A 27,598-nucleotide genomic window follows, 5' to 3' on the forward strand; every position below is an offset into this window, starting at 1 on the left:
GTAATTTAAACTATGTAAGGGTATTATACTAACCTAAGCATCACTAGGACACCCCTTAGCATCTTGCATTGGATGGCATAATAAGTGTGTATGCCCCAAAATTATCTTGTATGCCCCAAATGATGGTTCAAAAGCTATACCAAGAATATCACAGAGGTGCTCACAGTTGAAGCCTAGATTAATAATTGAATGCAGAATAGGAAAATAAGGGTAGCAGCAACCAAAATTTTTGTGTCAGGTGGACTTTCAAAAGCAGATATGAGCTCTGTCCCAGAATGAGTGTTTTATTGAGAGAAGATGCAGATACATAAAATTCAACAAATTATAAATAAAGAATTGTACTTATACATATGCGGGTTTGAGGAAGACATTGGCTCTCTAATCTACTAAGATCGAGAAAGATACTACAAAAATGAGATACGTACTTCTTTACACTCATGAAGATAATACTCTGAGTTCTGTATTCACCAGGGTTTCAACGATCATTATAATGTCGATAAATCTGGAAGCTCACCTTTAGAAAATGTTTAGTGTGGTTTTGGTACATGCCCGTCAACGGCAAAATTCCGGGTTGCAGACGGTAATGCTAAGCATGTACCGTCAAGTTCAGGCCGTGCAATCACTTGACATCCAAGACGTGACCTGCAAGAATACACCCAGCAATAAATAACTCCTTATCAATGGGCGCAAAACTGGTTTTGTAACCGGGAGGTGATTATTTTGTTTTGGTAAGCAAAGCATCATAGGAAGACTCACGTTTCGGTTAACCCAAAGGCAAGATCCAACATGTCATTCTCCTCATCTGTAGGATCGTCTAACTTATTGTACATGTGCGTATCCTGAAATGAGAGATGGTTGTTAGCTTGGAATCATCTTTAGAGCAAAAACGCCATGAAAGAAATCTATGTGCGATTACGTGCATACCATCACAATCACATGACACGTGGAACACGCGAGTGATCCTTCACAAGCTCCTATTATCAAATCAGAAAACACTTATCAGTTCCTATTCCGATGAATAACCTTGTTTCACTAAGTGCTATAATATTCGAAGGAGAACTTCTAAGTAACCAATAAAAAAGAAAGGAAAAAGAATCTGAGATCATTGTTTTGTGTTTCGTACGAGAATATTATACCCAGTAGAGAAATAGATAGCTGAGATATGGTTAATTGAAGGTTCGGATAAAATATAGCTACTAATTACCTTCAAGTTCTATATCATTTTCATGGGCAGCTTCTAACATGGACATGCCAATAGGAACCATGATTTTCGTCTCTTCCCCATCCTTGTCGATGAATATTACAGATATTCTGCATGATAACACAGAGCAAAATGAGGAAACAGAGAAAGGAAGAAGTTGAATCCAACTAGTGAACTAAGGACCAATTGACAATTTCTTTTCGTAGGCTAACCTAGTTTCAGTTTTCTCATTTAACTTTGACACAATTATGGTAAAGTTAGCAAGAACTTACTTTTTTACTTGTTTATCTCCTTCCCCTTGAGCAGTATCCGCAGCTGAAGTTGAAAGAGGACGAGGTTTCTGAAAATTATATATTCACAATACTAGATTTACTTACGGAGGCTCAGATTGATAATTCACCAGTCCAGCTAATAAAACAAGGATGTCAACAACACTTGGCCAGACTAACAACTTGAATAAGAAGCTAATCAGTCGGGATGCTAGTTCATCAGATCAGAGATAGCCCACTCAACTTATAATAATAATGTTAATCCACCAAAAGATGATTTTATCTGAATCTGCCTTATAAAAAAGAAGGCAGGCCTGTCTTAAGACTACTTTGTTTCATCAACTAAATTGTTAACCTTCATATAATGGGGAAATACTCCCAACTTGGAGACACAGTAATGCTGAAGTAAGATCTTAATTAGATGTATTTGGAAATAACATAGTGTTTAGACAAAAAGAAACAGATACCTTTAATATTAGAGAGAGGTAATACTGACCAAGGTTTTAAAATAGGCACGGCCAGGTCCTTGCAAGTAACCCCTTTTACTTATAGTAGCCCGACCTGCCAAAAGAGAAATTAATTGTGTTAAAATTAGTTTCTGATGTCATTCAAATCAACTGGAAAACATTTAAGCAACTTCACTAATTATCCCAATCTTATAATCCCTAAATGACATCGACATGCATATCCTTTGCACACACCATTATCTAAAATAAGTAGCTAGAATAATCTTGTACAGGTGGCCGTTTGAATTCAAAAACCAGGCTAGATATTCACACACATATAGTAATAGCAGGGGTATGCTCCATATCATTTTTCTACAACTGGCAAGCCCCCATAACGCAACTTTCGTTCATTTTGACAGCAGCTCCCTACTTAAAAAGTGTAACTGTGCTTTACCGCTGAAACAGTCATACACACATTTCTATATCGTAAATACAAAAGGCCTTATCCTGTGTAAACATGAAGTAGGTCGAAATTGATCTTCTTCTAACCTCAACAGTTGTGAACTAGTAATTTCTCTGTTTGGCCACAGGTTGAATAACACACCATACTAGTGAACAATCCCAAAACATATTCAACCTCAACTATCGTAACTGTTACCGCATCCTCAAAAATCTATCTAAACAATATCTGCAAACGGTCGCCTCCTTGTTTGAAGCCTGGACTACCTATAGAAAAATTCAACTTCTCAACAAACCCAGAGAACAACATCCATCAAATCACACAGATACAGTAGCCAAAGGCTATGGATGAGTACAAATTATGACCTAAAAATGCTTTTCAAAGATAAGCAGATACAATGGATAGCAAACATCCACATGCTCATTAACCTCACTGACACAACATCCAGAAAGAAAAAAAGAACTGAAAGTTTTATTTTTAGATGAATATAGAAGTAAATTAAGGGATTCTATTAGCTTCATGCGAGAGAAAAATCGGATCTAACCAGAAAACCAATTATTTTGAAAATAAAATCATGCCTCAGAGGAAAACCATTGAGATTAGGAGGAAGAGGATTTTAGTCTTCCGTGGCTTCCATCCATCGACTTATAATATCTGGACAGGCTTATGAAATACGGACCCATGTGGAGCTCAGGAGATGCTACAGACAATATACTCCCACCATGGAATCCTACGAATAAATATACGAAACAACCATTTCTAATCGAGATTTCCCATCTTATTGGCGTTTCTTCTTCTTTAAGAGTGACATAAAGTTGAATATACGTGAAAAAACATTAGAGTGTAGTCTGCCACCTAAAAGAATTGCAGCCTACTTGTGTTAGATGAGCAGATACGAGAGCAAATCAGGATCTTGAAACACTGAATTCATATATTTGTGTCAATTTCCATTTTTGCTATGGCGAGGAAGCCTCGTCATCATAAACAGATGGCATCTCCTTAACAGGCCTTGTGAAACACCCGACCATATTATGCTTCACAGCGAATATGCAAGGTGATGAATATATTTCCTCAATGCCTCTAAAGTTATCTGGGTCCACTCCCACCATTCAAATATCAATTATCTCAAGGAGATACAGCCATACAGAAAAAAGCTAGGTGAAAGAAAAACAAGAGAGCACTTAAAATCTGCAGTTAGCTGGCACATTTGACTGTCTGGGAAGGATGAGTAGGCTTTCAAACCCAGAGAAATAACATCTTAAAGAAGTAAAGAGGTAGTAACAAACATATAGGGGTAATGCTTTGGGGGATCCAGTGAATTCATTAGTGGATTTCCTTCGGCTTCAAATCAAACAAAAAGAAGTTCATATATGAGTTCAAAACTACCATTCAGATCAAATTGGGGGGTTTTCTAACAACCTAATTTATTGTGCGCATATGATAATTCAAAGTAACAATCAAAACCCAAGATCAAAATGGGGTTCTTCAACTAAAAATAAACACACGAACACAAATTTCATCAAAAATAACCTAATTCATTCCAAACAAACAGAACATTGATAGTTAGGTAAACCCCATTTAAAGACCTAATTGTGAACAACCCTCAAAAATTCCATCAAAATATCAAAACCCAATCTCAAAATGGATTCAAACAACACTACTAACAACCCAGGTTCTAATTTTCCACAATATTATGCGTTGAGAAAGAAATTACATAAAAAAGAAAAGAAAAAAGTGAAATCTTTTTAGATTACTGTACATACCTATTGAAAGTCTTTGTCTGAGTAGAGACGACAACTGTGAGAGTTTTGATCTCAACATGATGATTTCCTGAAGAAGAAGAAATAGGAGGAAGGGTTTAGAGGAAGAGTTTGGAGTAGTGTTTTACTATTTGTGCCTAAAAAGCTGAGTTTTTTAAGCGAGTTAAATTGGTAAATAATTAAAAAAAAAATGGACACTTTATAGTTACATTCCCGGATGTTCATGCTCGTTATTTTGGACACTTTATAGTTATGTTTCGAGGATTCAATTCTGGCTTGGTCCAAAACTTTATATACTGTATGTATAAAAGGATTGAAACTGTCAACCTCGAAGAACTAAAATAACTGTAATTGGCATTATTGGCGATTTTTTCCTAGTAGTCTTGTAGACGATATTTCAATATAGCAACACCGGCGGTTCCTCGACATAGGAAGCGGTATTCAGTGCGATGACCAGCATCTCATAAACAACCAAGTTTTTTTATTTTATTTGTTTTGTTGTTTATGTTGTTTTTTTTATGGAGAAAGATGTGCTGGACAGTTTAGTTGGTCAAATTGGAGTGCAACAAAAAAAGGAAAAAAGAAAAAAACTCGATTTATATCCACCGTCTTTGGAATAGAAGACACTAGATTGAAGAGTTGAGGGTCGAAAATGTATATGAGACATTATTCACTCCTGTGACGAAGACCAATACCATGAATGGTTCAAATGGTTATAGAGGGGATAATTGGTTTAGATGTTTTACACATGTATGTGTTGGATTTTTTTTTGCAATGGGTAGCATTACCGGAAATTAATCGTCCAACACATCTGAAAACACTGGGGTACCAAAATACACCACCAACTTTTTCAAAGGCAACTTGTATGGCCTAAACTCGAACACAATTCCGAGAGTTCCACTTAATGAATCTCAATCAAAGAACTATACTAAGATCTTGTATCTCTTTCTCTTACAATCAGAAAGTTTACAGAACCGAATCTGTGAACCTGATTACGTGTGAGAGTATTTGGACGAACTCAAAAATCAATATCCAAGAATCAAACTAGTCGTATCCAACAAACAAGGATGGATATATCTACTTTGATTGATTTACGTACAACCTGTGATATTTCTATTATAAAGATATAAACAATATAATGGGGAAAAAGAAATAACACAGACACCAGAAATTTTGTTAACGAGGAAACCGCAACTGCAGAAAATCCCGGGACCTAGTTCAGACTTGAACACCAAACTGTATTAAACCGCTACAGAAACTAGCCTACTATCCAAACTTTGGACTGGAATGTAGTTGAGACCAAATTAAACCGTCACAGCAATTCCGTTACAGTTGCGCTCCTTACACCTCTTGAATTCAAGCAGAACTCTGCGTAAATGATTCCCTTAGCTGACGTCCTTTACAGCTTAAGAGTTTCTTCAACTCAATTGAACACTTTAAGCCAATATGCCTCCCACATATAAGCATATATGTGTTATTTCTGTTCTGATCAAAGATCAAGGTGAGGTTGGAAATCGATTGCAATAAACAAAGTCTAGAAAACCTCAAAATCCATTTTTATGACTTCGAAGAGCATCCTAAATTATTATTCACCTCACAAGTCGAAACTTGTGGAATCACAAAGTCTGAGACGAAGAAACTTTGTGATTTCTATAATGTTCTTGGGGATCCAGTGAATTTATTAGTGGATTTCCTTCTACTTAAAATCAAATAAAAAGAAGTTCATATATGAGTTCAAAACTACCATTCAGATCAAAATGGGGGGTTTTCTAACAACCTAATTTATAGTGCCTATATGATAATTCAAGGTAACAATTAAAACCCATGATCAAAATGGGGTTCTTCAGCTAAAAATAAACAAACAAAGACAAATTTCATCAAACATTTAACCTAATTCATCCCAAACAAACAGAACATTGATAGTTAGGTAAATCCCATTTAATTAAAGACCTAATTGTGAACAACCCTCGAAAATTCCATCAAAATATCAAAACCCAATCTCAAAATGGATTCAAACAACACTACTAACAAGGAAATTGAACAACGCAGATTCTAATTTTCCACAATATTATGCGTTGAGAAAGAAATTACATAAAAATGAAAATAAAAAGGTGAAATCTTTTTAGATTACTGTACATACCTATTGAAAGTTTGTGTCTGAGTAGAAACGAGAACTGTGAGAGTTTTGATCTCAACATGATGATATCCTGAAGAATAAGAAAAAAAAGGAGGAAGGGGTTTATAGGAAAAGTTTGGAGTAGTGTTTTACTATTTGTGCCTAAAAAGCTGAGTTTTGGAGAGACAAAAAATTGGGGATGCGGGGTATCGAACCCCGTACCTCTAACATGTAAAGCGAGCGCTATACCATGTGAGCTACATCCCCTGCTGTTCATGCTCGTTATTTAGGTCTTTTATTAACTAGTACTTTGCGTTACCTATGCCAATAAACTGCAACCAAAATGCTTTGTAAACTCGGACTTTTGGACATTATTAAAACCGATAGATACATTTAGTAGACTCCCTCAGATAGTTTTTGGGGTGAGGGGGCACTCACCAACTAAATTATGGGAGTCAATTTTGAATTATTCCAAAGCTTTATGTCTGTACAGAAGATTGAAACTGTAAACTTCGAAGACCTAAAATAGTTGTAATTCGCATTATAGGCGATTTTCCCCTTGTAGTGTCGTAGACGATATTTTAATGTAACAACACCTCATTTTCCTCGACATAGGAAGCGGGTACTCAGTGTGATGACCATCATCCCATAGATATCCCAAGTTCAATCGGTTGAACGATCTTTGAATGCTTCGAAGTCGAAGTCCGCTTTATTTTCCATTCTTTTTTTATTTTACTTTTATTGTTGTTCATGTTTCTTTTTAATTTTATGGAGAAAGATACGCTGGACAGTTAGTTGGTCAAATTGGAGTGCAAAAATAAAAATCTTGATTTATATCTACCGCCTATGGAATATAATAGGTTGAAGAGTATAGGATTGAAAATGTATGAGACATTATTCACTCCTTGTGACGAAAACCAATACGATGAGTGGTTCAAAATGGTTGTAGAGAATATAATTGTTTTAGATGTTTTACACTTCTATGTGTTGGATTTTGTTGCAATGGATAAAGCATTATTGAAAATTGATCGTACAACACATCCACGCCAGTGATTCCACCTTTCACTGGGTATCCATTAGAAGAAGCTTCATCTTCACCAAATGGGTTTGATTTGCCAGAATTGAGGTGAGAGCTAGAGTGTACAAGAACATCGGTCAGTCACGAACAATCGAATCAAATGGAGTTAAGAGATATGTAAATTACGTGTTTGCACGTTGAGCTTCAGTCCAAAATTTTTAACCAACGCTGAAACTCCAACATCCTATGAAAGAGTGGCAGACTCTTTCTTTTCGTTTTTTGAGAGAGAGAGAGAGAAAAGGGGTAAAAACTTTATTTAAAAAAAGAAAAGAAATAAAGTTACACAGAATTGTAGCCCAGTTACGCTATTATTCTCAGAAATAATTGTGTATAGAAACCCATTGAAATATAAGTCTCTTAACTTCAATGATAATCATCTCAGTAGTCCTTCCTCTTTGATTGGCCATAACTCTATGATATCGTTCTTGCCAGATTACCCATATACACCACTGCAAATCATAGTATAAGCCATACTCTTTTCACAATCATCTTGTTCTAGTTTGCTTTCCAATCCTCAAACTTTGTGCCGCTATTATCTCTGTGTACCCACGAGGTATCCATTATGGAGATGAAGTAGAGCCACACTTTTCTAGTGAAAGGACAGTTAATCAGTAGGTGGTTCACTATTTCATTCTCTCCATTACAAGTGTTGCACAAAGTATCATTGATCTGACTTCCTCTTTTGAGTAGGTTTTCAATTGAAGGGATTTCATTCTGAATGGAACACCAGACAAACACTTGGGATTTTGGGGGAACATGTTTTCTCCATACATGTTTTAGACATGAAGAGAAACTGTTGTGCATGTTTTGTATTTGCCAGCTATAGCCTTCTCTGGGTGTGTAGTCTTTACCTAACCTGCAACTGATTGAGTCTTCTCTATCTGTGAAAACTGGAGGATTCCCAATTATAAAGAGTATGTTATTTAATTTAGTTATCGTTAATGCACTTGGATTGGCCTCGATATCAATTTTCTATCTCTCTCATGCACCATATCAACTATTTTTTCCTTCTTATTAACTGCAACTTTGAATGCATGTATGTGTGTCTCACACAAGGGGACGTTAATCTTCCAAGCATCTACACAAAATTCGACATCTCTTCCATTGCCAATCTTGAAAGTTATATTCCATTGCAACAAGCATTCCTCATTTTGTATACCCTTCCAGAATTCCTTGCCATGTGTGTCTTTAGAGACTAGAGGCCAAATATCTTGTTTGTCAGATTTTGTCTTCTGGTGTACGACTTTTCTCCATAAGGCCTATTTTTCTCGAGTATATCTCCAGCCCCATTTTTCTAGCAATGCTTTGTTGGTTTCTCTTAAGTTCCTAATTCACAGACCTCCCAATTCCTTTGGTGTAATGCATTTATCCCAAGCAACCCAACTGAATTTCATTTTTTCTCTTGTTGTCCCCCCAGAGAAATTCTATCATAATCTCGTTTATTCTCTTTTCTATGCTTGTCGGCATTTGTATTAAGGACATAAAGTACACTAGCTGACTCCCAAGTGCACTATTAATGAGTATGATCTTTCTTGCTCTTGAGATAAATTTTCGCTTCCATACTACTAACTTTTTCTGGAATTTTTCTATGATACAATCCCATATGCTTGTTTGCTCTTATTGGCACCCAATGGCATATCAAGATACTTAAATGGTAATTTTTCAATCTTGTAGTTGAATATCTTGGCAATATCATTTATTTTATGATCTGCACCAAGACTGAAAAAACGGGGGTCTAACAACCGCACCCAATATTTCGCTTAGCAATCTGTATAGACTAATAACAATATACTTTCAAGAGAATAAACTAGATAGTCAGACTCAATCTCAAGAAAAGTATATCAAAGAGTTATACCTCAATTTCTCAATTCAATCTGCAATCAAACAAATAAGAATTTGCGAGCCCGATTGAATATAAGAAATAACTTGGACAGTATCAAAAATCAATATCCAAGTGTCAATCAATTTAATCAACAACCAAAGGTTGGATTCACAATTGATTGAACTTACGCACAACCTGTGATATTTCAATTATATAGAAAATATAATGCGGAAAAGAAATAACACAGACACCAGAAATTTTGTTAACGAGGAAACCGCAAATGCAGAAAAACCTCGCGGGACCTAGTCCAGATTTGAACACCACACTGTATTAAGCCTCTACAGACACTAGCCCACTCCAAGTTAACTTTGGACTGGAATGTAGTTGATCCTTAACCAATCTCACCCTGATCAAGGTACAGTCGCGTTCCTTACGCCTCTAGAACCACGCCGGATTCTGCACACTTGATTCCCTTAGCTGATCTCACCCACAACTAAGAGTTTCTACGACCCAAAGTCGAAGACTTGATAAACCAATTTTTCTCACATAGAAAAGTCTATTTAATAGATAAATCTGTCTCCCACAGATATACCTATGAGTTTTATTCCTTCTTTTGATAAATCAGGGTGAAAAGGAACCAATTGACATACCAGACTTATATTCCCGAAGAACAACCTAGAGATATAAATCACCTCATAATAATCTTAATTGTATGGTAGAAAAACAAGATATTGTGGAATCACAAACGATGAGACGAAGATGTTTGTACCTACTTTTTATCTTGCCTATCGAAAATTAAATCTCGAGCAAATCTTAGAGAAGATAGTACTCAATCACGATAGAAAACAGCAAGATCAGAACATGCAACTACAGAGAAAATAGCTTGGTCTGGCTTCACAATCTCAATGAAGTCTTCAAGTCGTTAACCTACATGGTTTTAAATAAACCTAAGGTTAAACGATAATCGACTCTAATCGCAACTATTATCACACAGGAGGTGTGGGGATTACGTTTCCCAGTTTCTAGAGTTCTCCTTTATATAGTCTTCAAATCAGGGTTTGCAATCAATGTTACCTTGGTAATAAAGCATTCAATATTCACCGTTATATGAAAACCTGATCAGACTCAAGCTAATATCTTTCAACCGTTAGATCGAACTTATCTTGTTACACACAAATGAAAAAGTGACTTCATTTAGATACGAGTAACCGTACATAAACGTGTGCACCTTTGTTGGCTCAACAATAGTTAACCGAACTTAGACATAACCGAAGTTAGCCATATGAACACTTTCATATCAACCTTATTCATCTTAACCATAACTAGTTCAAATGACTCAAATGAAACTAGTTCTAGAGTTGTTCAATTGTTTATATTCTCATAGAAGTATACATGACACAATTGAAGCAAAGTCAATTTTGATTCACTCGAATCAATTCATGAACATTATAACCACGGTTTACAAACGATTGCATTCCTTATTATATAAATGTATTAGATCATGAACAAACCGATTTTAGAACATAACCCACTCAAGTATGCAAATGGGTGCGCATACCTAAGTAGCCGGACTTGGATTGTTCTCACCAGTATGCAAATGGGTACGTTGTCTCACACAGAAGACGACAATAGCTGTCTCACACAAACTATTAGCTTCAAAGCAATTTTCAAGTGATTGAATGATCAATACGAAACGTTCCGAGTCTACATCAAATGACTATCTCACACAAATCATGTAAGATGTTACAAGGAAATTTTCACATGATCATCTTTTGACTTTCGTCAAGAATATAAGATGAACTTGGTTAAAGTGAAATCTTACCCACACATATTTCGAGAAATATCTAAGCGAGTTAAACTCGGATCGAAATATCAAATGTGTATAATTGATGTCTATATAGCTATACGACTTTTGTCTCAAATAGGACATAGAGTAGATAGACTTTTGAGTGATAGATGAGTTCAAGTCTCCACATACCTTTTGTTGATGAAGTTCCACAAGCTCCCCTTAGTAGTTCTTTGTCTTTGATCGATGGACGTCATGAAGTCTAAAGCTCAACTATACTTTCTATCCTAATCCTAGACTTAGCTATAAGTAGACTAGAAAATCAAGACTTATAGTTTTGGCAACTAAACTTGACAACAAGCTTTGTAACACCCCGAGTTCTGGACCAGGGTCAAACCCATATAGAGATTCGAACTCGAAGCGTTACGGGTCGGAAAGAGGCAAAAAGTTTTTATTTTCTATAATTATTTCACTAAGCTTGGAGAATTATTTTATACATGAATTCAATTAATTATATAAATCCACTAACAACCTTCTCAAAAAAATATTAAAATCAAATTACACTTCAAACAAATAAAAGAAATACAACACAATCAACATGGTAGCTAACTTCTTAAATTCCACTTCCACATTCCATAATATCTGCAAAAAAATGTCAATTGGGGTGAATTGATGGCTCAATAGGCATACTTTTCCATCCTCTAAAATTATACAAACATCACAATGAATTAAACAAAAAAAATGCATTCAACCGTCTTTTTTATAATTTCACAACACCCGAGTTAATTTTTAATCAATTCATTTTAGTTTATTCTATTCATTTTAGCTTTTGAGTTCGTTTCAGTTTACGAGTTCACGGTACGAATGTTCTTGGTTCGTACATCCACCTATCGTTTCTCGGCACGGACAGCCGCCATCAATGGTCAGGAACAAAAGTTCCTATGGGGATCATACCATTGCTCTCGGGGATCATCACCCGTTTCATTTTCGTTATCCGGCACGAACAACCACCATTGATGGTCAGGAAACACAATTTCCTACTGGGGATCATTACCCATTTAAATCACGGGGATCATTATCCGCCATTAACATGAAACGAAGTTTCATCTAACGGAAAAACATGAACTCTTCCTTTTAGTAATTATTTTTATAATTTAATTTATATAATTTCATGGTCATGCATACATTAGCAAAACAACATTCATACTTATTCATATAGAATTCCAAATAAGATAAAAGAGGAAGACATTATTTCCAATCCTTAAAATCACAAATAAATATGATTATAAGATGAGTTAGTAAACCTACCTTGATTGTAATTTTTCATTTCAACATACTCCAATGAAACCGATAAATCAATCCATAGAACAATATGTTTCTTCCATTCCATAAAACACTCCAAATATTATTCTCCAATTATTCACATATAAGAAGAGATAATATAAACTATATATGAGGGAGTTTATTGCTCTAAGGTATATAGGTAAACCAAGAAAAGAAGGAGAGAAAACAGATGAAAGAAGGTTGGGTTTTTACTTGTCCTCTCTCTAGCCAAGTATATATATATGCACACAAAAATATTTAATCTATAATTTAATATCTTCATTTCATTAATATTATTTATTTTTTCATGATTAATTATATCAAAATTAATGTTTCAATCTCTTCCAAAATGCTACTATTATAAATCTCACATTTCATACTCTTTATTATATGCTTAATTCAATACTCATAAGATAAAGCTTCTAAGTTCGAAAGACTTTTAAATTTTCAGTCCATGTAAATTAAGCAACACATTACTAAACAATAATAATTAGTATTCATTAATTTTCCAAGCATTATCTATATTAATTTGACTCCATGCATTTTCACGACGAATATCTACTTCCACTAGACTACAAGTGCATGCACTAATAATAACTATTTTAAATGTCTTCCTTAAAGTTTTTTAATTAATATTACAAACGAAACGTTCTATTTTCCTTCTTCTTATTTCCTAACACAAATCCAAATCCTTTCATTTATCAATTTCACATTAAATTCATTCCATACTATAATTAGTCATCATGTGCCTATTTAAATATCAAATCAAATTATTAAGAATTCCACCACAATTCTTTCACTTCTACCTTTTCATGTCCCACAAATATATTATTATTCCAATGATAAATATATTCTAACTATTTAATACATTTTTATTCTATTAAAAAAACATAAAAAGACTAACATTATTTTTAAATGTCACAATAAAGATTTTATGGGCTAACTATTTGATTATAAATTTGTGTATATTGGGCTTCTATATTCATCATATACCAACTGAGCCATAACTAGAACCCTAAACCCGGACAGAAAAATACTGGGTATTACAAGCTTAAGATAGCAACACTTGCGAGTTCGACCGAGCAGTGATCTAACAATCTCCCCCTTTGTCAATTTTAGTGAAAAACTATCAACACATATGGAATACAAAATGAATAAACTTTGTAGCTCTCAATCCAAATGCTTGATTTCCTTGGTTCTTCAACATTACTCGAAATCTTCGTCACTTCCAAGTACTCCAGTGATTCTGAATGTGTTCAAATCAGCATCATAGTTTTTGAAGATCCGTAGCTATAACAATGAGAAAACAGTATCTCTCAATCATTGTTATACAGTATCACAGTATTATTACACAGCATCAAAGTCCAATTGTATCACAACTTTGACAACAATACTATGGTGATATGTATCACTCCCCCTTAGGCAATACTTCATCTCACATGAAAACCACTCCCCCTTACATAATGATCCATAAACCATATGTATTTGTAGTGTGAAGTACACATTAATTCTCCCTCTTTTTTTCAATATAAATTGGCAAAGGTACGAAAACTAATGGGATCAGAATGAAATTCTCATAGAGATACTTCATGACTAAACGAGAACTGTTTGTACCATGAGTAAAATTGCCGCATATTGGGCCAGAATGTTACCTGGGTCACTGTTCAGCTGTCATCCAAGCATGCTAACCAGTCAACAGACGTAGCCCACCAGCCTGCCCATTATTACATAAATTCAATGACCGGTCAGTGGTCAAAGTCAACGGCCGATCAATGGTCAAAGTTAACGACGGTAAAAATCAATGGTAAAAGTCAACTGTCGGTCAACTATCAAAGTAAAATTACCAGTCGCACTTCTAGCCAGTTTTCATCCATATTTCCAGCGACGCTGCCAACTAGTTCCCGGGCACGTCCCCCAGCCATGTCCACAGGTTGAATCCTCCATCCATACTGTCAGCCCACTATGCATGTCGCCCAGTCAATCCAGTCTGCCAGCAGATCGAATTAATGCAAGGAGGCATGCAAGGACAATTTCATGCGGATTAATGCCAGGAGGCATGAAAGGGAAGTTCCATGCGGATTAATGCCAGCAGGCATGCAAATGCCAGCAAGTGCACAATTAAAACAGGAGGGCAGTTTCATGCAGAATTGATGCAAGCAGTTTATGGCCAGGAGGCATGCAGGACATGACTAGCAGGCATGAAGGGAAATTTTATTCAATTTATGTTATTCCACAATTAAGAGAGGAGAGAATTTGTAACTGTATATATAAGGGAAATTGTAACCTTGAGAGGAAGGGGGGAAGAAAAAATCATTGTAATTCTGATATCAATAAAAATATCACTCCCCAAGGAGATTCACCCGTGGATGTAGGCAAACCATGCTGAACCACGTAAAATTCGTGTCTCTCGTCTTTACGCTTATTTCATGTTTTTAACCCTGTTTTCCTCATCATCACCAAAATCATCGTGTTTAGTGCCTGGAAATATTTCTGGGTACAAACATTGGCGCCGACTAAGGGGACTACGAGAAAAGGAATCGTGTTATCCCGTTGAGAAAAGTAGTATAGAAAGCTTCTAAATCATGTCCGTGAAAAAACAGTTTGAACGTCGTCAAAAATCATTGTTATAGTCCAGTTGATCATAACTGCTGCAGTCCAGTTTGATCGCAATTCTTGCAGTCCAGCTGATCGCAGCTGCTGCTGTCCAGTTAATCGCGGTTACTGCAGTCCAGTTGATCGCAACTGCTACTGTCCAGATTCACAGTTCGAGATTTGTTGAAGCCATTACCTTCTGAAACCACTGAAACTGCATCACTACAAAGTCTTATGAAACTGTTGCCAGGACGTTCGGTCCGCAACAAAAGATTGAGTGAAAACACCATCAAAATTATTGTAAGATGTTTGATATGCAGCATGTTACAGTCAGAAGTTCGAAAAAATCAGTTCCTCGATAACATAACAACAGCATATTCGAGTTCGTAGCTTGTCGAAATCACCACCACCATGTCCGAGTTCCAAGTCCGTAGCTACCTGCACCAGCTGCACATACGACAAAGACATGATGCGGAAACCCTAAGAAAGATCCCCAGAAAAGCACCTCAAAAAGTTCCGGAAAAGGTCACAGAAGTATAGCAAAAACAATGGCGAAAGAGTCCATGAGAAACGGCAACAGTGTCCAGAACTGTTGCTAAAAGACCAAAGAAGATTCATGAGAGACAGTAACAGTTGAAGAAAATTATTACTAAAAAATAAAGCAGGAAATTGTTGCAAGAAGGCTTGATAGAAAAGACAACAGTTCTCCAAAACTATCACAAAATGTTCGAGAGGAAAGATCACAATTCGTGACAACCGTCGCGAAAAGTTTCAAACACAAAAAAAGAATCAGGAAAAAGCCGGCGGCCATGTTTGGAAGCCAAGTCCGGCGGCCATGTTTGGAAGCCAAGTCCGGCGGTCGTACTTTGTTCACCCAAGGAAGGTTTCGTTCACCCACGTTAATGCTTATGCACACCCACGTCAAGTGTGCTCATCACCCACATTAGCAGTTCTTTTCACCCAAGTCAAAGGGTGCTAGACACCCACGTCAGATCAAGCTCTAGTTCACCCGCGTCATCTTCCACGTTAGCCAGTTTGCAGCCATGTCAAGGAGTTGGACCTACCACGTCAGCACACCCGCTGCCACATGGACTACCACGTCATCCATCCGTTTCTGCCATGTCACCAGTTAATTGTCGGATTCGATGTCACGTCAGTATACCGGTGCCACATCAACAAGACGGTCCAGTCAACAGCGCCACGTCATCTCGGTAGCTTATCAGCAGCGTCACATCAACAGTTCCGCGCCAGCAAGGTGCCTTAGTCAACAACGCCACATCATCAAGGATGCCACGTCAGCAGCGTCACGTCATCACACATATCTAGTCAGCACTTGCCACGTCGACAAGTGGGTCCAGTCAGCGACTTCCATGTCAGCATACCACGTCCCAGTCAGCACGTCAGCAGATATTGTACCACGTCAGCAACTTTTGGGTGCCACCTCAGCAAAAGTTTGACACGTCAGCACAGATGTTTGCCACATAAGCAGTAGTCATCCAACTGGCTGCCACGTCATCACCACTTGTGCCACGTCATCCACTGTGTCAGCATTGGGATTAACACGTCACTTGCCATGTCAGCTTACACGTTGGCTGCCACGTCACCCCTATCCCATGTGGGCTTCCATGTCATCATCTCGGACGATGCCACGTCATCATTTTAGCAACGTGGCGGCGCCATGTCAGCAGCATTGCCACGACAGCGCCGTGTGTCGGTCAGCGATTGACATGCCCGGTCATCAGTGCCACGATACGCGTGTTTTGTAGAATATTGTTTCGTCAATAACTTCTTCGTTTTATGTCCAAATTGAGTGATTTTTGGCTCGTTGGAGTCATTTTTCAATTCCATACAACGTGGAGGTGAAAAATCATGAGTTTGAAAAAAAAAATATTTTTGAGGTTCCGGGCGGCACATCCACCACTATCGAGTTTCTTCCCACAACATGCCCGTGTGCAAAGTTCGTGAGTGCTGGTTCGATTCATAAACCTCAACACGCACATTTTTGGTGCTAGTTAAAACTGCTACAGTCCAGTTGATCGAACTACTGTAGTCCAGTTATCCTCAACAATGCAGCAGTCCAGTTGATCGTAACTACTGCAGTCCAGTTTGCGTCACAATTGCTCTAGTCCAGTTCTGCAGTAACAGCTGTAATCCAGTCAAACATAAAATCAAGTGGCTAAGTCGATCCAAGTCGAGATGCTAAGCCAACTGCACCAAACATATCCGCTACTACATAGCAAGGGAGTTCGAGCAATCTTCTTCATCGTGACGTCTTCGTGAAGCTACCCTGATTCACCAGAATAGCAACAGAATGATGCCACCTCTCACTCACAACATGGCATAAAGTCTCACACAATAACATTTTTAATATGGTATGTATACAATTAAATATTTTTGCATCATTTCATATGATCATGCATACTTTTGTTCACTGGGACACCTACAGTGTGGAGAGCATTTTCACATGCCAAGGCATGAGGAGATGCACACATCTCAATTTTGTGCGAATTTGGAATAGTGGGATTGGCCCCCTGCGCGAATTCCAGATAGCAGAAAAACCGACCCTATTCCATGCGCGAGCAAGATGTATCAAGGAAGTGCACCCTTGTGCAAGCATTGGGCAACATGATAATCACTATCTTTTGGGGACGAGTTGCATATCACTTCAACTTTGATGACCCTCATTTGGGGGCGAGATATGTAACATACCATGGTATAAAGTAACTCTTTTGGAGAGAGCTGCGTAACACTCCATAAGCAAAAGGTAACCCAAACTTCTTAATCCTCCAACGAGTTACAGGATTAAGAGGGGGAGATCATACACCCTAATATTTCTACGCAATCATTGCAATCAGTGAAATTAAACTACTACTGTTAAGTTGATCGAACTACTGTCGTCCAGTTTCTAAGCAACTGCGACACTCAGTTGGACGCAACTGATGCAGTCCAGTTTTGTTCATCAATTCTGCACTCAGTTCGACGCAACTGATGCAGTCTGGTTTTATATAACTGTTACACTCAGGTTTAACGAACTGTTTAAGTCTAGTCCCTCAACAGTTTTTGCAATCCAGCTGATCGAAGCTGCTGCATTCCAGCTCTGTTTGCAACTCCTGTAGTCCAGCTGATCACAGCTTCTGAAGTGCAGCTTTGCTCGTTGATGTTGCATTCCAGCTGATCGAAGCTGCTGCAGTTCAGCTATGTTCGCAGCTCCTGCAGTCCAGTTGATCGCAGCTGCTGCAGTGCAACTTTGCTCGCCGCTGCTGCAATTCAGATGATTGAATCTACTGCAGTCCAGCTATGTTCGCAGCTCCTTCAGTACAGCTGATCGCAGCTGCTGCAGTGCAACTTTACTCGTCGCTGCTGCAGTTCAGCTGATCGAATCTACTGCAGTCCAGCTATGTTCGCAGCTCCTGCAGTCCAGCTAATCGCAGATGCTGCAGTGAAACTTTTCTCATCGCTGCTGCAGTTCAGTTGATCAAAGCTACTGCAGTACAGCTATGTTCACAGCTCCTGCAGTCCAGCTGATCGCAGCTGCTGCATTGCAACTTTGCTCGCTGCTGATGCAGTTCAGCTGATCGAAGCTACTGTAGTCCAGCTATTTTCATAGCTCCTGCAGTCCAGCTGATCGCAGCTGCTGCAGTGCAGCTTTGCTCGCCGCTGCTGCATTTCAGCTGATCGAAGATGCTACATTCCAGTTATGTTCGCAACTCCTGCAGTCCAGCTGATCACAACTGCTGGAGTGAAACTTTTCTCGCCGCTGCTGCATTTCAGCTGATCGAAGCTGCTACAGTCCAGTTTTTCTCATTACTGCAGAGGACAGTTTTTTGTGGCCGTCGCAGTCCAGTTTATCGCAATCATTGTATCCCAGTTCCATAACAACTACAACGATCTAGTCTACATCGATGCTGCTATCCTGATTCATATTACTATTGGCGACCTATAAAGATTGATATCCTATCCAGTAGCACAACCAAGACCATTGGAGGTCCAACAACACACAAAGTCTGTTACCATCTCAACTATTGAAGGATCACACTCTTTCGCACGCAACTGCCACAGTTCGGTTTTACATCAACAGTTACAGCTCACTTTCAACACCACTCCGCTCCAGTATCACGCTTTCGTTGTAGACTAGTTCAGTCTTCAGTCCAGTTTTTGCATACAACAACTGTTCATGCTCAACTGTTGCCCGCCGATCTCCCAGTCACAATAGCCTCACTTGGGGGCGTCTTGATTGTGATTTCCGCAAGCAACAAGGGAAGTTTTCCAATCACCTCAGCATCAATAATCCACACTTGGGGGCGAGTTTCATCATTAACTAAGAAAAAATAAATATTCTTAACCCCCAACAAGTTGGAGGTTAAGAGGGGGCGATGTTTGTACCATGAGTAAAATTTCCGCATATTGGGCCAGAATGTTACCTGGTCCACTGTTCAGCTGTCATCCAAGCATGATAACCAGTCAACCGACGCAGCCCACCAGCCTTCCTAGTATTACATAAATTCAATGACCGGTCAATGGTCAAAGTCAACGGCTGGTCAATGGTCAAAGTCAGCGACCGATCAATGGTCAAAGTTAACTACGGTTAAAGTCAATGGTAAAAGTCAACCGTCGATCAACTATCGAAGTCAAATTACCAGTCGCACTTCTAGCCAGTTTTCATCCATATTGCCAGCGACGCTGCCAACCAGTTCCCGGGCACGTCCCCCGTCCATGTCCCCCGTCCATTCCCCCGTCCATGTCCCCCGGGCATGTCCACAGGCGGGATCATCCATCCATACTTCCATCCACTATGCATGTCATCCAGTCAATCCAGTCCGCCAGCAAAGCGAATTAATGCCAAGAGGCATGCAAGGACATTTTCATGCGGATTAATGCCAGGAGGCATGCAAGGGCAGTTTCATGCGGATTAATGCCAGGAGGCATGCAAATGCCAGCAAGTGCAGAATTAAAACATGAGGGCAATTTTATGCAGTTTCATGCAGAATTGATGCAAGACAGTTTATGGCCAGCAGGCATGCAGGGCATGGCCAGCAGGCATGCATGGAAATTTTATTCAATTTATGTTATTCAGCAATTAAGAGAGGAGAGAATTCATAACTGTATATATAAGGGAAATTGTGACCCTGAGAGGAAGGGGGAGATAAAAATCATTGTAATTCTGATATCAATAAAAATATCACTCCCCAAGGGGATTCACCAGTGGATGTAGGCAAACAATGCTGAACCACGTAAAATTCGTGTTTCTCGTCTTTATGCTTATTTCATGTTTTTAACCCTATTTTCCTCATCATCACCAAAATCATCGTGTTTAGTGCCTGGAAATATTTCTGGGTACAAACAAGAACATATCAATTTTGTTTCGATGATTTCACATAGTCGAAACTTAGTATGTTCATCAAGGAGTTTATAAAGATACAAGAAAACTCCTACAATATTCCACAGTCGCACTCCCCACAAAGATTTGGAAATTAAGCACAAGTTCAATTAAGAACTCTCCCCCATTAAATGTCATTCCCGAAAGAACAACAAGAGCGACTTTACTTTCACAAGAAAAGAAGGATTTATTTGTACATAAACAATTCACATAAAACATGAATTTGTATCCAAAATACTTAATTAAATTAACCCCAAGAGAACCCATGATTAATTTAATGGGAAATGCTCAATATAAGAGAACTTACGTAGCCACACATTCCTTTCACATAAAAGTGAATCAGGGAAAGACCTACAGAATATACAAAGATTAATTCTATTTTTCATCAATATTTTCATAAAGACATATAATAGACTTAATCTTTACAATCAAAAGTTCAACATATCTTCATCAATATTTGCATAATGACATGATAGGCTTAACTTTTGACATATTCATCTGTACTTCTTATGGCTTTAACACATTTAGCAATTTAATTGAAAGATAAAATCATTCAAGGATAAAGTACTATTAAAGTTATTACAACTATTAAAAGATAACAGTCAAATAAGGTTCAACTTACAAGTTTAACAGACAAATCAAGAAACAAAAATTGCAAATACAGAGATTAATCACTCAACTCATAATAGTCCCTAGCAATCTCATAAAACTTCTCACCCAGCTCAGGATAAGATGTCTTGGCATAATCCACATACTCAGTCAAACACTCAACTTCTTGCTGAAGACGGATGAGAATTAGACGTTGCAGGAGTTCTAGTTGGAGTTCTGGACATTTTTCCAATGCTTTTCATGGACAAGACTTTTGGTCCTCCAAGACTGGTTCCAACAGCAACAATGCCAAAATAACTACAAATCCTTGAGAAGAGACAAGGAAAGCCAGGAGTCTTCTTCGAAATCTTCTTAACACTTATCATCTGACGAATAATAAGGCCGCCGAAGTCAATGTTCCTCCCTTCAACAATATAATAAACCAGTTCCGCAAGAGGTCTGGTCCATAGTTGTCAGTCAATTGTGTTGGGCATCAAGTTCTCCACCAGTAGTTTTCCACCAACTTTGAGAAACAATGCAGCATCATGAAAATCAATCTTACCATCATACCAGGAAACATCCTTTGCAAGAAGGAAGTTTGAGAGAACATTTGGAGAAGGTCTCAAATGCTCAGGGGTGGTAATAGAAAATCACCATCACGAGACAAGTTCAAAAGTTCAGCAATAACTTGTCGATTCACAAGAAAAATTCTTCCTTTAACAATGGTTTTGAAGGTGCGGTTGACAGTATCAGGCTCATGCAGGTTCGCATAAAATTGGGTTATCAACTCAAAATAGGTTGTTCCCGCAGGACGGTGAATAATTCCCCATTCATAATTTTCAAAGAACCTAGGAAGGCCATCTACCCTATGTTCAGAGGGTTTATAAAATCTTTCAATAATAGGTTTATTTGTACTATATTCCTTATTATATAAATGTATTAGTTAATGAATAAACCGATTTCAGAACATAATCCACTCAAGTATGCAAACGGGTATGCATACCTAAGCAGCCGGACTTGGACTGTGTTCGCCAGTATGCAAATGGGTACACATACTGTCGTACACTTCCAAACTTTAGTTAAGTCCAGTACGCGTACAGGTACGCATACTATAGTACCCGGACTCAATTGACTTCGCCAGTACGCGTACAGGTATGCATACTCTAGCTCCCAGACTTTACCTGACCTCGCCAGTACGCGTACGGGTATGCATACTACATTCCGGTCTTTGATCAATCACATATGCAAGTACGCATACTGTGCTTAAATCCAATTACGGTTAAGTGTTTTAAACTCCCATTTCAATCATTGAAACATTTTTAGAAGACGACAATAGCTGTCTCACACAAACTATTATCTTCAAAGGAATTTTTAAGTGATCGAATGATCAATACGAAACATTCCAAGTCTATATCAAATGACTGTCTCACACAAATAATGTAAGATGTTACAAGGAAATTTTCACATGATAATCTTTTGATTTTCGTCAAGAATTTAAGATGAACTTGGTTAAAGCGAAAACTTACCAACATATATTTCAAGAAATATCTAAGCGAGTTAAACTTATATCGAAATATCAAATGTGTATAACTGAAGTCTATATATCTATACGACTTTTATCTCAAATAGGGGATAGAGTAGATAGACTTCTAAGTGATAGATGAGTTCAAGTCTCCACATACCTTTTGTTGATGAAGTTCCACAGGTTCCCCTTAGTAGTTCTTCGTCTTTCATAGATGAACGCCGTGAAGTCTAAAGCTCAACTACACTTTCTATCCTAATCCGAGACTTATCTATAAGTAGACTAGAAATCAAGACTTATAGTTTTGACAAATAAACTTGACAACAAGCTTGTGTTAGCAACGCTTGCGACTTCGACCGAGCAGTGATTTAACAAAGACTAATAGCTATACTTTTTTCTAGATTGAATCTCAAACCGGTGATAGAATAATATACTTGTAAAACCATCAAAATGTTTTCCACGGTTTCTTCTTTGGCATCTAAAAAGATCAGCCAATCATCTGCAAACTGCAAATGAGACACATTTAGTTGAGAGTTGATGTTGTGGCCAGAGAACATAAAGAGAGTTTCAACTTTCTTCATTAACTTCGTTAGGACTTTAACTACAAGGATGGATAAGAATGGAGACAAAGCATCTCATTGACTTAACCCCTTTTGTTGTTTGAACTTATCAGTGGCATTTCCATTATTGGCAAACTCACTAGTAAACAATATGCGAGAAGGATGCCATGCATTCTCCATATCGTCAAGCCCCTCAACAAAATCCTAATGGGTATGAAGATTATTGAAAATCATTAAACTTCTAAGGTTCTCCAACTCAAGGAATAAATCTAAGATTTGTTGGACCTCAAGGTGAAGGATCTTTATGTATAGGAACTCAATGAGAGTGATTTTAAGGTGCGAGATCATATAAAGAGTTGGGAGTATGATGCTGGGGGCACGTGTGACAAGAGATAGAATATAAATTAATAGTTATGCTTATGTAAAACTTTTAACTAAAATTAGAACTAATCTATTTATGTAAATTGTTACAGTCAATTAGTAATAATCTATTCATAAAGTAAAATACTACATTTAATTGTATATTTAATTAAAATTTAAAGAAACTCCATCAACACCTTGCTCTCCTTAAGGATTATGTAATGAGCTTCGTTAGCTAAACTTGTTGTTTTTTGTCATTTACAGCAGTCATTTTGAGTTTGCAATACAACTTCAGCATTATTTTCACCTATAATTCGATATCAATTCATAATTTGAACTAAAGCTATATATTCTGCCACTTGGTCTTTTTTTAGTTTGATATCGACAAAACAACCCAGTGATATTACGGTTAGTCGGACTACGGGTGTCAATACATAAGTTTTCTTAAATTATGCTCCAATGCCTCATACTCACTAAACCATTTTGTTGTCCTTCCGCACCTTAAGCCAAATAACATACTATAAAATTTTAGCGTAAAGATAAAACTTCATCTACGATAACCGCTGGAGGACTAATATATGGTTGAACCATCCGTCGGATGAAGGTGTGGTTTTGGAGCTTAAAGTGAATGAGAGTATAACCGTTGGATAAAGCTTGCGTTAATTTATCGGTTGAAAAAGGACCGGTCGGCTTAGTATGAGAACAACAACATCTCAACTTGAGCCGAGACTCGGCCTAGACCAGGAAGACCGCCCCAGTTTGAACGGCTCACCTCTTATTGAGAGTCTTGAGACGGGATGGGTAAACACCCACATTTAAGCGTTTTCCAATCAATTTTCTTGGTTTGGCAGTCCCACTATGTGTACAAGACATTTAGATCAAATTTATCCGGAAAGAGCGAAACTTCTGAGTATTTGAAAGAAACAAGAAGGTAATTCAAGATGTACGGGCCTCTTTGGAAGACTAAAAAGTATGACCTTAAAGTTCGGATTTGTTAAAACGTGTAAATGTTACTTTAAGTAGGGGTGAGCAACGGGTAAAATCTGTGGATTTGGATCGATAACACCCATGTCTGATCCATGTACATGGAGGTGTTAGATTTTATATGTCTCTAGTCCATTACTCCCGGTCTTGACATCCGTGGGTAGGCGGGTGGATGCGTTGGATGCGAGTGGATACGTGTATTTGTATTAAAATTTCTTTATAAGTAAGATGAAAGCAATAATAAATAAAAACATAGTCTAAATTATTTATAACATCCTAAATCATTCTTAGATAAACATTCGTACATGCTAACTAAATCCTTTTCGCCTCTATATTAAGAATGCGTAAATTTAAAACTTCCATGGATCAATAATACGAAATAAATATATTATTGAGTATAAATTATTAGACTCATCTTCGTACCTTACATGATTTCAAAAGTAGAACACCACTACCACGGTGGGGAGGGCCGACCGTAGAAAAAAGGAAACACTGTTGCAATTGGACTATAAAAGAAAAAGTAGGAAATACCATATGGTCCTATAAATAATATATTAGAGAGAATTTAGTACAGTTGACTGACTCAACTGTCTGTTTGGTCCATTTTTAAAACATATATTACTATTTGGTGCTAGAAATTATAGTTTGGTCCTAGGGTGACGTCATGCATGATGTAATTATCGTTTTGCAGGGACATAAATACCCTTTTGGGCCCATATATATTCAATTATCAAGAGAGAAGAAATCATATTCAAATTTACTTTCTCTCTCATCATATTCAACTGTCTTTTTTTTTTTGAAGCATGCATGTAGAGACTATGATAAGTCGTTAGGGTGTATGATGAGGGAGATAACGACCCTAATTTTGGTTTTTCAGTTTTTTTGTTCTAGATTAGAATCGTTACCGTAATATAGAAACATATATATGACGACCCATTTTTAAAAGTTAACGACTCTATGTGAAAAACAAAAAGCCTCTATCTGTCCCAAAAATTGAAAGTATCGTCAACTTAAGTCTTATAGAGTCGCCATTTGAAATTTGAGGGTCGTTACCAATTATCATAGAGTCGTCATTTGGAATTTGAGGGTCGGTCGTCTGTTTGTAAAAATTTTGGGTGACGACCCTTGTTAGAGTCATCAGGGTTTATCATATTACAATGGCAATTTTTCATAAAATGAAAAAAGTCATAGGTTTGAGTCGTCAATGGTGGTGTTAATTAATTGACGATTTACCAGAGTCGTTGGGGTATACACCCCTCGACATTGACGATTTTTTCTTTGAGTTGTGGCATAGTGTCTACGGATCCACCACTTAAAGCACATCTAGACAATTTGAAGAGTATAAAAAGTTTACTTGAGTATTTTGAATTTCGTGTTCTTCATTTTGAGGATTGGTTTCTTCTGTTTTGATCAATAGGATCTTCATTAGCACCCACATTTGAGCTTCCTCATTTTGAGATAACGACATCTCTTCATCTCTTCAAAAACCCATTTCTTTTCTTCCAATTTCAATTCTAAAATCTGATTTTAATCTAATAATTAACTAAACTTAATTAATTATTAACACTAATCATACAGGGATAGTTTAGCCATTTACAAAAAAATATTGGGATAAGGATGCCTTAAATTAGGTTTTCATGAATTTTTTTGTCCTCTTGTGAGCCCTAATTAGTTCTTGGGGGCCAACTAAACGAGGCAGATTAAATTAACAAATATATACACGATGATACACCGTCAAAAGTACCTACAATTCACTTGTACAAAGATAATAAGCAACGATACCATGTATAATAAGCAAAAGATAATAAGCATCTGCATCGTTCAGAAGCTACAAAATTCAGCTAATGATAGAAAAATAGAGGCACGGACAGGTTAATTACCATATTGAAAATTAGAAAATATTTGCATATTATTTTTATTTACAGTATATATTTCCAATTCTTAAAGAATAGAATAAAACCAATAAAGAGTAGGAAAACAAGCTCAAGGGCTACAAACTCACAACCAAACAAAAGCAAGAGGAACAAATTATCGATAGATCTCAAACACACACCCACCCAAAAAAGAAAAAGAATGACGAGCACAACAGTTACATTACGAACTAAAATAAATACTCCAATTGGTGATGATTGAATCAAGATAAAGACTGTTCATAACCTCATCATTGAGAGCGCGACACTAAGCATGAATCTTAGTAACCTCATCATTAAGCCCATTAATAAGCTTGAGGTAAAGAATTTGGTGTCAACGAGTTTCAAACCCGGGTTACTAGAATCATCACACAACGACTTTAACACTGTACTACAGTGACACCGGTAATAAACTTGAATTTTCACCTTCTTTTATCGCCTCACTCACATTGGAATTGATGTTTTCGAGAACTATTGCATTCCAGGACTTCCAAATTGTCCAGCCAATGGCTGCTGGTATGAGAGGCCATAGCTTCCGGTTTCGTTGTTGTTTATCGATCGATAGCGCTTATCACCATCCAATCATAAACCGTAGGGATTCTAGGTTCTGCTCGTTCTAACACCGCCGAGGTTGATTTCATCCTCATCAATTGCTTCGTGTCCCTCGACGTCCATGCTACAAACACACGCAGAAAAAGTGTTACACCACGTACAATAGGCAAACGTGTACATTAAAAAGCAACAACAAAAACAAAATGCACTCCAAATATACGTACATGAGAGAGGGGATCCGGGGGTGCTAGACCCGGCCGGAGAAGAAGGACCAGAGGAAGACGAATCATCCAGAGAGACGCGGATATTGGAGCAATTGCTTTTGAGTATGGTGATGGAACGAGAGACCACTGGGACATGTTCAGATGATGGCATAGGACCAGAATCGTACCGGCGCAACTTTTTCAGACCATTTTCAGGCCTAGGACCAGCTAGTGTATCGTCCCAAAAGTTTTCGAGAAGACCCATAATACCACGACAAAATGATACGAAAGACGATGTACCGGACTCTGGGAAACAAATTGCTGTGATAACGATAATAATAGAAGATTTGAGTCAGTAGAGAAAGAGTGTTCAAAGGTTCAGGTACTTGGAAGGGTTTTTATAGAGCATAAACAGTAAAAGATAGAATTTAAAGTTTGAGTGGATAAGATAAGATTTGGTTTATTTGGATAATATGTCAATTGTTTACAAAGGAAATGCATAACCAACATAAATATGTGGATAATTGTTGGAGATAATTATCAAACATGTGGATATATGGTGGTCGACTTATATGTTGTCCAAGACTTGTCAGTAGATATTTTAATTAAATGAATAATTGATGTGTAAAGATATTTTGGGAGCATCAGATATCCAGAGTAGAAACAACCCTTCATTCTCTCCCTGGAAA

At 37.5% G+C, this 27,598-nt stretch overlaps 2 protein-coding genes across 3 annotated transcripts; both read right to left on the reverse strand.

Annotated features, from left to right (window-relative positions):
* Nucleotides 1–262: 262 nt before the first annotated feature.
* On the reverse strand, nucleotides 263–4,371 carry LOC113341801 (adrenodoxin-like protein 1, mitochondrial). 2 transcript variants are annotated; one of them, XM_026586550.1, is made up of 8 exons: nucleotides 4,346–4,371; nucleotides 4,140–4,206; nucleotides 1,967–2,031; nucleotides 1,474–1,541; nucleotides 1,205–1,311; nucleotides 925–974; nucleotides 757–839; nucleotides 263–642 (listed from the first exon to the last, which is right to left on the reverse strand). In XM_026586550.1, the coding sequence occupies exons 2-8, from the start codon at nucleotides 4,195–4,197 to the stop codon at nucleotides 528–530; spliced, it is 546 nt and encodes a 181-aa protein (XP_026442335.1). In that variant the 5' UTR covers nucleotides 4,198–4,206; nucleotides 4,346–4,371; the 3' UTR covers nucleotides 263–527. The 2 variants fall into 2 exon arrangements, with proteins under 2 accessions (XP_026442335.1, XP_026442334.1); XM_026586549.1 differs by lacking the exon at nucleotides 4,346–4,371 and having other exon boundaries at nucleotides 4,140–4,316.
* Nucleotides 4,372–26,120: 21,749 nt separating this feature from the next.
* On the reverse strand, nucleotides 26,121–27,288 carry LOC113341720 (dormancy-associated protein homolog 4-like). Its single transcript, XM_026586475.1, has 2 exons — nucleotides 26,931–27,288; nucleotides 26,121–26,830 (listed from the first exon to the last, which is right to left on the reverse strand). The coding sequence occupies exons 1-2, from the start codon at nucleotides 27,172–27,174 to the stop codon at nucleotides 26,706–26,708; spliced, it is 369 nt and encodes a 122-aa protein (XP_026442260.1). The 5' UTR covers nucleotides 27,175–27,288; the 3' UTR covers nucleotides 26,121–26,705.
* Nucleotides 27,289–27,598: the final 310 nt, after the last annotated feature.

Source organism: Papaver somniferum, unplaced genomic scaffold, assembly GCF_003573695.1.
Source record: "Papaver somniferum cultivar HN1 unplaced genomic scaffold, ASM357369v1 unplaced-scaffold_31, whole genome shotgun sequence".
In the NCBI taxonomy this organism is placed as follows: Eukaryota; Viridiplantae; Streptophyta; class Magnoliopsida; order Ranunculales; family Papaveraceae; genus Papaver; species Papaver somniferum.

What these genes read in the sequence shown, in the direction of transcription:
- LOC113341801 (XM_026586550.1), bottom strand. Translation starts at nt 4,197, where the DNA reads ATGTTGAGATCAAAACTCTCACAGTTGTCGTCTCTACTCAGACAAAGA. An exon ending in GGAGATAAACAAGTAAAAAA is followed by an intron (nt 1,312 to 1,473) that starts GTAAGTTCTTGC and finishes GTTATCATGCAG; the next exon opens with AATATCTGTAATATTCATCG. An exon ending in GCCTTTGGGTTAACCGAAAC is followed by an intron (nt 643 to 756) that starts GTGAGTCTTCCT and finishes GTATTCTTGCAG; the next exon opens with GTCACGTCTTGGATGTCAAG.
- LOC113341720 (XM_026586475.1), bottom strand. Translation starts at nt 27,174, where the DNA reads ATGGGTCTTCTCGAAAACTTTTGGGACGATACACTAGCTGGTCCTAGG. An exon ending in CCCCGGATCCCCTCTCTCAT is followed by an intron (nt 26,831 to 26,930) that starts GTACGTATATTT and finishes GTGTGTTTGTAG; the next exon opens with CATGGACGTCGAGGGACACG.